The 11,310-nt window shown below is 43.1% G+C and overlaps 1 protein-coding gene across 4 annotated transcripts in view; it reads left to right on the top strand.

Moving 5' to 3' along the window:
- Positions 1 to 7,668: 7,668 nt before the first annotated feature.
- The window catches only part of FMN2 (formin 2), a 391,725-nt gene continuing 388,083 nt past the window's right edge, over positions 7,669 to 11,310 (top strand). Inside the window, exon 1 of one of the 4 annotated variants that reach the window (XM_043568706.1) lies at positions 7,669 to 9,527. In XM_043568706.1, coding sequence (XP_043424641.1) covers positions 7,931 to 9,527 — 1,597 coding nt within the window. In that variant the 5' untranslated portion in view covers positions 7,669 to 7,930. The remainder of the gene's footprint in view (positions 9,528 to 11,310) is intronic. The other 3 variants (XM_043568709.1, XM_043568707.1, XM_043568708.1) reach the window with 3 other exon arrangements.

The raw sequence follows: 11,310 nt of genomic DNA, 5'->3' as shown, positions 1-11,310 counted from the left end.
TAAATTAATAATATAATTAAATATATGTTACATATATAACATAATTTATATATACATAATTTTTGTATAATGTAATTAATCATAATAGAAAATAATATAAATTAATAATATAAAATTCATTTATATTAAAAGTAAAACAAAGTGCTATCACTAGTAAAACAGACAGGTCAGGCTTCAAACTACTCCTTTAAAGCCTACTCTCCGGGCCCCTGGGTGGCTCAGTCGGTTGAGCGTCCGACTTCGGCTCAGGTCACGATCTCGCGGTCCGTGAGTTCAAGCCCCGTGTCAGGCTCTGGGCTGATGGCTCAGAGCCTGGAGCCTGCTTTGGATTCTGTGTCTCCCTCTCTCTCTGCCCCTCCCCCATTCATGCTCTGTCTCTCTCTGTCTCAAAAATAAATAAATGTTAAACAAAAAATTTAAAGCCTACCTTCAAGCTCCTTAAATATTGAAAGGAGTTTCCACGTTGTGGGAGTTAACACATTTTGTAGGCCAGTAGACCACTTCCAACTGCACTCAGCCACTTCAGTCTGGCAGTCGAAATTGATCCAGTTGGAACCTTTCTCAGTTGTCATCATTACTGAGACCCGTTGGAACCTTTCTAAGTTGTCATCATTACTGAGACCCATAAAGCCGTTGTCTTGATGAAGACAAGTTAGCACACCCTGCACTTTTCTCTCCAGGCACCTCAGATCCAACAACTCAGGAAAATCCACAGAAGGGACCTTGCAAATTGTAGAAATTATTCAACTGCTTAACAGCTATTTTAATTGTTTTTGCCTTTTTTTTTTTTTTTTTTTTTTTTTTTTAGATTTTGCATCTGCATCTGCCTTAAATGAAGTCCCGGGAGTTTTAGGAGGACAGGAAGAAATGCCTAGAAAATGTTGACTCAATGAGCCCTAAAGAGCCAAATAGCTCTGGCAGTCTTTCATAGAGTATCATAGGCAAGGAAAGACAGACTTCAAATCAGTTTTCTTTTCCTGCCTCCCTAATCTCTGAGGAAGTATTTAAAGTGTAGTAGTAATACTGAGAAATTAATTTCCAGTAAACATTATAATCATCTTGCCGAGACATTCTGATGATAGCTGTTTCTATACTGTTACCAGAAAACCTAGTTACATTGTTGAGAGTAAAATTTTCCCATTCTTCAGCCAGCACCCTGAAGTCACGTTTGTACAGCTGAAGCTCCCACACAGGTGAGTGAAATAAAATCTCCCACAAGCCTTTTCCTGCTCTTCCGAGGAAAATGAAGCTGATGCCAAGCTCTACACTGAAACCACTGCTTTGTGCTGTGAAAAGAAAGGAAGAGGAAAACCCAGCAACCAGCCATTTTCTAGTGAAGTTAAAGTACTTGAGGGCAATTCTCTGAAAAGATCTTCAGTAAGAGATGTGAGTTTTAAACTTCTTTTGGATTCCGTGTGATCAGAACAAGTTCCTCTTAATTTCTGGGTGAAAGTGCAAAGGTCTAAGGCGCTTGTTTCATAAAGAGCAAGCAAGCATTGCCCCTAAACTGAAATATTTGTTTTTTCTCCTCTTTGGGTCTTTTTTGCTCTTTTTCCATTGTTAAAAGGAAGACCACAGGATCAACATGGAGTCATTTATATTAAGGTTCCATGTCAGCCAAACAAAACTTAATAGTAAACTTAATTGAGGCTTGGGTGCCTGGGTGGCTTAGTTGGTTGAGCGTTGACCCTTGGTTTCAGCTCAGGTCATGATTTCACAGTTTGTGGGATCCACCCCTGTGTGGGGCTCCACACTGTCAGTGTGGAACCTCCTTGGGATTCTCTCTCCCTCTCTCTCTGCTTCTCCCCTGCTCACTCTCTCTCCAAATAGATAAACTTAAAAAAAAAAAAAAATTGAGGCTTTAGCTTCTTCTACAAGGTAACCTTTAAACAGATAACCTGAAATTTCCTGGTCAGCACTTGGAGGTAATTCACTGATAGATCTCCTCTTTTTTGCTTTAGGTGACCTTGACTAAAACAACACATTCTTTGCTAATAATTTCTTTTTTCCTTCTGTTCCCTCTCTTCCTTTAAAAACTTTTCCTTTTCTGCAGTTTGATGGAGCTCCTTTCTATTTGCTAGATGAGATGCTGTTTAATTCATGAGTCATTGAATAAAGTCAATTTAATCTTTAAATTTAATTCAATGAATTTTCTTTAATACCATATTGTAATAATTAGACTGGCTCTTAAATTCGAAGAGAAAATGCTGACACTTAGAATTCAATGTAAAAGCATCTTTAATATATATTAAGGAGCAGTGTGATTAAAACCAATATTAAGATCATCTTCTGAAATATGCATGGACAAACTAATGTCTATTAGGACAAACATAGGTATGCATGCTTCTTGGGGTGTCTTTGTTTAATGAAAACCCATATATTTGGCCTAGTTTTTGTGGACAGGTCTCGTTTTATTTATTATCAAATTATTTATTACCAAAACCAGAGTGCTCTGTGGAATATAGTTTTCTCTCTCGTGTCCATATTTATACTAGAATCTCTCTCTTTTTTATTTTTTTTTAAGTAATCTCTAGGCCCAATATGAGGCTCAAACTTACAACCCCAAGATCAAGAGCTGCATACTTTACCAAGTGAGCCAGCCAGATGCCCCACTTAGAATCTCTTCCCATGCTTGTTTTTTTTAATTATATACCTACATGTCATTAAAATGACATAAAAATATATAATACTATTTTAAAGCTCAATAACACAGTTTGGATTAATGTTTGCAGATTCTAAGAGTTTCTCAAAAAGCTCTGAAAAATCTAAGGTGAAAGCTGTGCTCAGAAAAGAGTGACTATTTGCCATAGATGGCTATGAAGCAATTGACATGTGACTAGTCTGAATGAGATGTTGCCGTTAGTAAAATTCATACTGGGTTTCAAAGACTTAGTATGGAAAAAAGAATGTAATCTATCCCCCTAATAATTTTTTATTGACTTCTTGTTGAAATATTTTGGATATTTTTGGTTACATAATTATTCTTCAAATTATTTTCGTCTGTTTCTTTTAGCCCTTTTAATGTGGATACTAGAGTATTTATGTTACCACTGAGGCTTGCATTACATTTCTGTTGGACAGCATTTCTCTCCAGGCCAAGGATTGGCTGTCTCAATCTTAATTCCTTATTGGCTCTGTCTTTAGAATGCTTTTCGCGACTTCTTGTCACTGAACAAGGTAAATTATGGACTTAAAGTGGGCTTTCTATAGGCAAATTCCGAATAGTCGTAGTGCATTCTGTATTGCTCGGGCAAAGTAATGTTTGACTTGTTCTCAGTTTTGTAAGCACTTAATTTCCAAGTACTGCATTGGTGATAACATGAAAGAGGATGGTAAAAATTGAAAGCTACATCATTCTTGTTTGTGATCCATATAATGATTTCTGTAAAAGAGGTCTGACCCATATAATGATTTCTGTAGAAGGGCTCTGGGGATTCCATCTTGAAATTTTCTGGTAGGAATAAGGGCTTTTTATAATGTCAGCAAGTATGTGAACAATAGGAATATTTATGTAGACACATTATTTCATAGAATATGAATGTCTCAGGGAAGAGTTAATTCTCCATTTAAGATACTGGTACTATAGTTAACAGTAGTTAAAGTCTTATTTGTCCTGTTAGGTTCTCTTTTCAAGTTTTTGATTTGCCTTAACTGAGAAATACTTTTCAAAATAATAATAATTTCCATTCTTTTACTCATTCGTTTACATTTATTGACTCCAGCACTGGCGAGAGGCTTCATGATAAAGCAGGTGCTCAACGACAGCATAATTGGCATTTTGGGTTGAAGGGAGGATGCTGTCCTCTGCATTTTGTTTAGCAGCATCATTGGTGCTAGCAGCATCCCGACCATTATGAAAACCCAAAATGTCTCCAGACAGGGCCAAATGTTCCCTGGGGAGCAAAAGTGTCTCCCCATTTGAGAAGCATTGATAATAGCAAGAAAGAACAGATGGGAGTTGGAGGTGGGGGTAGGAGAAAGACAAGGGAAGTGGCAGTTGGGATCAAACAGATGAGTGGATGTAAGAGACATAAGGAGGAAGAATAGAGGAATCTCTGGGATTGCTAAATTGTGTGGACTAAGGGAGAGACAGGAATTAGCAACAAACTGGGTTTGGGCAACTGGAGAGATTGTGGTGCTTTTACTGAACAACAACAACAAAAAACCAAAACAAAAAACAAACAAACAGGGGTGCCTGGGTGGCTCAGTAGGTTGAACGTCCAACTTCGGCTCAGGTCATGATCTCGCAGTTCGTGAGTTCAAGCCCAGCATCGGGCTCTGTGCTAGCAAACAGCTCAGAGCCTGGAGCCTGCTTCAGATTCTGTGTCTCCCTCTCTCTCTCTCTCTCCCCCTCCCCTGCTCATGCTCTGTCTCTCAAAAAATAAATAAATGTTAAAAAAAATTAAAAAAACAAAAAAACCCCCCAAAGAGAATGAATATGCAAGAGCACATGAGTCCCATTTCAGATATGGTGGGTTGGACTGGGGGCATGGCAGTGCAACTGTTTTCTAGAAAGTGGGTCCAGTAGTCTGTAGTATAGGCGTAAAGTCAGGACTGAGAGGTGGATGGAAGAGGCCAAGTCTTAGTAGTTGATATCAGGACAGAGGTGTCTTTCAAGAAAAGGTCACTCACCTGCTGGCGAAAAGAGTGAGTTGGATAATTAGCATCCAATCTGATTGTTTTGCTAGAGAGTCTCAAACACTCATCAAGGTGAAGCATAGTGAAACCTAAAGACACATATCAAACATTTCATCATGGAGAGATACTGAATCGAGAGAGCAATGAAACAGGAGGAGAGCTAAAAGAAAAGAGAAGAAGAAATGACATATAATTCAGACAAACAGGTAAAAGTGAAGAGAGGAGGGCTGATCATTCACTTACTGTTAATTGAGTGCCATAAACCTTTATCTGATTTTAATTTCAAAAAAGCTAGGAAATACAACATTCTTGTAACTCACTCTCTTATACCACATTTCAAAATTTCAAACATACAGAAGAGTGGAAATAATTTTACAGCAACAGCATATATCCATCACTTAAATTATACAATTAAAATTTAAATATACCTGCTTTATTACGTTATCTGTCCATATCTCCATCCATTAAAGCATCTTAATTTTTTGATGCATTTTTGAGTAAGTTGCAGAGTTAAGTACATTTATCCCACATTCACATATGCATATTATGAACTGGAGTTCAACAGTTGGAAAATGTTATAGCAACATTTTGGAAATGTTGGAAAATGGGTAGCAACTAATTTCATATACATTTTTGGTGACCTGTTTGGGATGCTAATACTAAAGATTTTTTTTTACCAACAATTATTCTAGATTAGATTCTTGAATACACAGGCTAGCCACACCTGGTTTTTGTTTTGTTTTGTTTTGTTTTTCCTGTGTCCTGGTACCTAGTGTTTGGCCAGGCACAAGGTAGGATCTCTATTTGCTAAATGTGTTTTTTGCAACTAGAGATATGATATCATTTCTTCATCAAATGGAGTTAAGCCTAGGCCATGCCCCAGGCATGTTTGGGACCACTAAATACTGTTCGCCTTCATGATGCTCTTATCAGCCCATGAAATAATAAACTGTGTAGTGTTGTTTGTTATAAAGAATTAGGAACCTAAATTTGTAGGTTCAAGTAATGCCTTTGCTGCTATGGGACCTTAGACAAATCTCAGCCTGAACTTATTCATTAAGTTTAAATTGGATTGAGAGTACCTACCTACATTTGGTGCCCACACTTGTGATTTTCCAGCAAGCCTTTGCATGCAGTAGAGCTTTGTCACCTGTGACCTGCACACAGCTGTCATATATTGTTTCACATTCAAAGGATGTGAAAACATCAGCAGTCTTGTCTCTTCTCCTCTCTTCTGTCCTCCCTCCTTGCCTTCTTCTCTCCTTTTTTTTTTTTTTTTTTTATTTCTGGAACTTAAATATATCTCAGAAGTAAATAGTAAAGAAAGTAAAAGTAAACAAGGAAAGTAAAAAGAAACGAAAACCAACAAATAAAAAACTCAAAATAGTTTGGAGTCAAAGATGTCTTGTTAAAGAAAGAGCAAAAATCAAAACCCATAGTACCTCAGTGTTCAAAGAGGCAGCAGATTCTATTAGCCTTAGGCAAACTGTGCCCTCTGAGGAGTCTGCATTCTAGAAAAGAGCAGTTTTGTGAAAGGGGAAACAAAGGGTTTTCAAGTACTCCAGAACCTCTCCAAGACAGGGCTGTTACCCTGGCAGAGTTATTCTTAAAGGTGATTTCTCCAAAACATTTACTCTAAAAGGCCACCTAAAATGACTGGCTGCCTGCCTTTAAATCATCTGTTTTTAAGAATATAATTTGAAAAAGGCTCCTACTTATTGCAATGGAGTACTTTTATATCGAAGACTCATATGACCATTTTTTAAAACATAAAAATGGTTAAAGAGAGAGGTTTAAAATGTAGTTCACAATATACAAAGGAGCATTTGCTTGCCGAATTTAAATTGCGTCATTATAACATGTTGTACTTTTTCCTCCTTTGGGCTTACTTGGAATACTAACATGTTGGATAGCTACTACATATTTTCAAAGTGCTTGAGGATGAATTTGTAACTCAAATTATCATAACATTATTGTAACATTATTGATTAACGCTGCTTTAATCTTAAAGGTTCGTTAGATACCCAGGATGTTGAAAAATGCTTTAATACGGGTAACTAAATTTCCTAAGTAACAGTGACAACGTTTACAACGGAGGAAATTTTTCTATTAATACAGGAGCCAGAATGTTAAGAAATTCTGTTAAACTGTTACAAACTTTTATAATAAAGGCAAGGACAAAGTTTGCCTTAAAGGGTTTGCTTGGGAAGCGGTGGTTTATAGCATAACATCTGAATTCATGTGTCTGTGCCAAGGGTGTTTCCTTTTTTGTCTTTTTCCTTTTTATATGCAACAACAATAGGAGCATGTTTAATATTGATGAGTCTGACCTCCTGGGAGTTATAGTATATGTACCCTTTTGGAATACAAATGCTATTTGATTTATATGGTAAATACATAGAATTTTGGAGATTAGCATTTTAATCAACTCTAATCTCTTGGGATTTTTTTTAATTCACTTGGCTATTTTGTCATAAAAAATTCGAAAAATGAACTTTTGAAACGGCAGCTAATCTCTCAAGTAAACAGATGCAAGGTCTGCATCAAACATAAAAGCACTATATGTAGCAACCATTCCTAAACCATATGCTCAAGCACATTAACAGTGTTCAAGACTATCAGTTATTAAAGAACAATCCATTCGCTCCACAAATATTTATTGAAGAGCCATGCTTCTGCAGGCACTTGAAGGGGGGAGTGGGTAGTATATGTGGCCTCGATAGTATAGAACCTCTCAATTGGAATTTGGCTTCGGTTTTTTCACCGTTTAAAATTCTTTTTAACTTTTTTTTTTTTTCATGGCAGGTCCCGGAGCTTTGAAGTTCCATGTGCATCTTCCAGCTGACGAGCTCTTTCCATGGGGACAATGCATTCGATTCGCACAGCGGAGATGAAAGTCTCCGAGATTGAGCAAACAGTTTTCGCGCCCGGCTTCGGGGAGAAGCCGAGCGAGGGCGGAGGGGGGGGCGGCGGCCATTGGGGGGCCAGGCCCCGGCTGCGTTCTGCGCAGCCATTGGCGGACTCAGAGCGCAGCACTGAGCATGTTCTGGGCTGCCGCCCGCTCGCTCTCGGCTGCAGCCGCAGCCACGGCCGCCGCGGGAGCAAGCGCGCATTGTGCGAAGAGGAGGCAGATGCTAGCAGGGCCAGCCCCGCGCGATTTGGCCTCCTCTCCCAGCGGCTCGCCTGGCCGCCTGACTGTCCCGGGAGCCTCCCCCTGTGCGGGCTGGGGGCCAAGGAGGGCCGGCATGGCCTGAATGCCGGAGGCGCCTCGGCTCAGCAGCGGGATTGCAACATGGGGAACCAGGATGGGAAGCTGAAGCGGAGCGCAGGTGATGCCTTGCACGAAGGCGGAAGCAGCGCCGAGGATGCTGTCGGGCCCAGAGATGTGGAAGCCACAAAGAAGGGGAGCGGGGGCAAGAAGGCGCTGGGCAAGCACGGCAAGGGGGGAGGAGGTGGCGGCGGGGGGGAGCCAGGCAAGAAGAAGAGCAAGTCGGAATCCAGAGCCTCAGTGTTTTCCAACCTGCGGATCAGGAAGAACCTGTCCAAGGGGAAAGGCACCAGCGGCTCCCGCGAGGATGTGCTGGACTCCCAGGCCTTGCAGATCGGGGAGCTGGACAGCGCGCACTCCCTGGTCACCAAGACCCCAGATCTCAGCCTCTCTGCAGACGAGACGGGCCTGTCGGATACCGAGTGCGCTGACCCTTTCGAGGTAACCCGTCCAAGTGGCTCTGGACCCACCGATGTTGGGGTTGGGGGCAGGGTGGTCTTGGGGGATTTGGAAGCTGCTGCAGGGGTGCAGGATGGACAAAGAACCAGTTCCGGCTCGGACACGGACATCTATAGCTTTCACTCGGCCACGGAGCAAGAGGATTTGCTCTCAGACATCCAGCAGGCGATCCGCCAACAGCAGCAGCAGCAGCAGCAGCAGCAGCAGCAGCAGCAGCAGCAGCAGCTGCTCCTCCAGGGCCCTGAGAAGCCTGCAGCAGCCCCCACAGCCGCCTCCCCCCAGCCCGGGGCCTTCTTGGGCCTGGACCAGTACCTGCTGGGCACGAGCAGCGCAGCCGGGGAGGCCCCTTGCAGTCCCGACACGGAGCAGGCTCTGTCTACGCTGTCTGACCTGCCTCGGAGCCTGGTCACCGAGCCCCGGGTGCCCGAGCAGCCTCCACCCCCCGGAGCCTTAGCTGTGCCTGGCCTGCCGGTGGGCCAGCCTGCTGCTGCAGACTCGCCCTCCTCCCCGGCCTTCCGGTTCCCCGAGTCCTCACCAGCGGAGGAGGGCTCGGCCAGAAGCCCCGGCCCAGGGGTTGGGGACACTGATGAGGAAGGCGAGGAAGACACTTTTGAGGATGCCCCCCGAGACTCTCCAGGGGAGGCGTGGGGCCTGGAGGCGGGAGAGGACCCCCCGAGGCCGGGGGCAGAGCCCGAGGGGGAGCCCGGCAGGCCCGGCGCCCTGGCAGCCGCCTCCCTGCCAGGCAGTCCTGCGCCCAGTCCACGCTGCTTCAAGCCCTACCCGCTCATCACTCCCTGCTACATCAAGACCACCACCCGGCAACTCAGCTCGCCCAATCACTCTCCGTCTCAGTCTCCCAGCCAGAGCCCCAGGATTAAGAGGCGGCTGGAGTCTTCCCTGAGCCGGGGGCCCAGGGCTGCCCTCGTCTCCGCCGCCGCTCCGCCCAAGAAGCACCGGGCTGACGGCGGCCTCACCTGCGGCCTCAGCCGCTCAGCGGACTGGACAGAGGAGCTAGGCAGCCGCGCGCCCCCGGCCGGGGGCTCGGCGCACCTACCCGAACGCGAGGCTGCCTCAGAGGGGGGCGGTGGGGTGCCCCCCGGACTGGCAGCCAAGGTGTCTGGGGCGCAGGCGGCTGCAGATGGCTTCCAGAACGTGTTCACAGGTGAGCGCGCCCTGCTGCTGGGTCACCTGCCAATCAGGGCCTTCCCCGGTCACTTGCTCTCCTCACTTCGCCAAGCCTAGACTTGCTTCTGGCAAGTCCTGACTCAGGGAATCCTTTCACGTCCTGCTTTCAAGTTTAGTAAAATTTCTGGGTTTTTATTGTTCTTTTTTTTTTTTTTTTTTAACAAGGTCTTAAAGGGAACAACTTTGTTATGTCTCCTAAGTCATCGCAAGGAAGGGCTGCTCCAACCATTTGTCCAAAACGTGCTATTCTCTGTGTCCAGGGTCCGGCCAGGCAGATCAACTCTTTTTTTTTTTTTTTTTTTTTTCCACAGCTAACTGAGCCATCATTGTCTTTCCTTCCTCATCCCCACATCATTAAAAATAAGAAAATTGTGAATGATTTTTTGACAAGGGTCAGCGTGGGAGAAACAATTTATTCCAGTACTATCCAGAGGTGATCTCTGACTGCTCTAATATATATGTGTATGCTTACATACGTAATATGTAGTTTCTGTCAGCAATCTGGGTTGACTACTCAGTGAAGTTAAGGGGATGTACTCCAGTCTGCTGATGCAACCACTCTTAGAAAGTTAATAAGGAATGAAGTAGAATATTAGGGACAATTTTCATTTGGTTTTATGTCCAATCAAAACAGGTATAGCTTGGAGTCGCTGAAGGTGAGAAGACCACAGGGACGGGTAATCCAACTGGTGGGCACCATAAAAGCCCAGCTAAAGGGTCCATTTACTGTGGTAAATAGTTTATCCTTTCTTAGAGGTGTGTAGGTCCCAAGGCCTTACCTTAGCTACTCATTGTTTCGTGTTCTCTTCCTTCTGCTCTTAATTATTAAAGGAAATAGTAAGTGCAAGAACTCATGGAATGGGAAAGAATGACAATTTATGCAATTACTGGTAGGTTTATGATAAATATTTGCACGGGAAACATTTCAAATGTAATTCGAAAAGCTTAAGTCTTCAATTCTGTTACTGTAATAAATAGGTTATCTGTACAACATTTCTTGGGGCTCTTGGGTGGATCAGTCAGTGAAGCATCTAGCTCTTGGTTTCAGCTCAGCTCATGACCTCACATCTGGTGGGTTTGAGCCCCACGTAGGACTCTGCTCTGGCAGCATGAAGTCTGCTTGGAATATCTCTCTCTTCCTCTCCCTCTGTCCCTTCTCTGCTCTCCCTGTCTCTCAGAATAAATAAATGAACATCAAAAAACACATTTCTTAAGTGACATTTCTCAATGGGCATAGCCACTTAGTTGGCTAAATGCCAACTTGTATTTACCACATTTTTATTTTCACCTGTATTTTGCATGTTTCACCTTTTGTTTTACATTTATAGATTCTTATACTAAGAGTGGTCTTTATTTATTCATTTATTTATTGCTTGCTCTCTTTTTATTTTTTTTAACTTCTCCCTTCCCTTTATTGTGTAGGTTAAATGAAAAGGGATGCTTATAGTCTAATACCCTTTAGATAAGTTGTAAAAAATATGAATAAAAAACAAACAAACAAAAAAAAGCCTTGAAAGATCATTTTTGAGGGAAGAAGATAGGAAAATTCTTGAGTTAATTTTTTTTTTTTTCAACTTTTTTTTTTTTTTTTATTTTTGGGACAGAGAGAGACAGAGCATGAACGGGGGAGGGGCAGAGAGAGAGGGAGACACAGAATCGGAAACAGGCTCCAGGCTCTGAGCCATCAGCCCAGAGCCTGACGCGGGGCTCGAACTCCCGGACCGCGAGATCGTGACCTGGCTGAAGTCGGACGCTTAACC

This window comes from Prionailurus bengalensis, chromosome E4 (genome assembly GCF_016509475.1).
Source record: "Prionailurus bengalensis isolate Pbe53 chromosome E4, Fcat_Pben_1.1_paternal_pri, whole genome shotgun sequence".
Lineage (NCBI taxonomy): Eukaryota > Metazoa > Chordata > Mammalia > Carnivora > Felidae > Prionailurus > Prionailurus bengalensis.
This window is presented reverse-complemented; position numbering and strand designations above follow the sequence as displayed.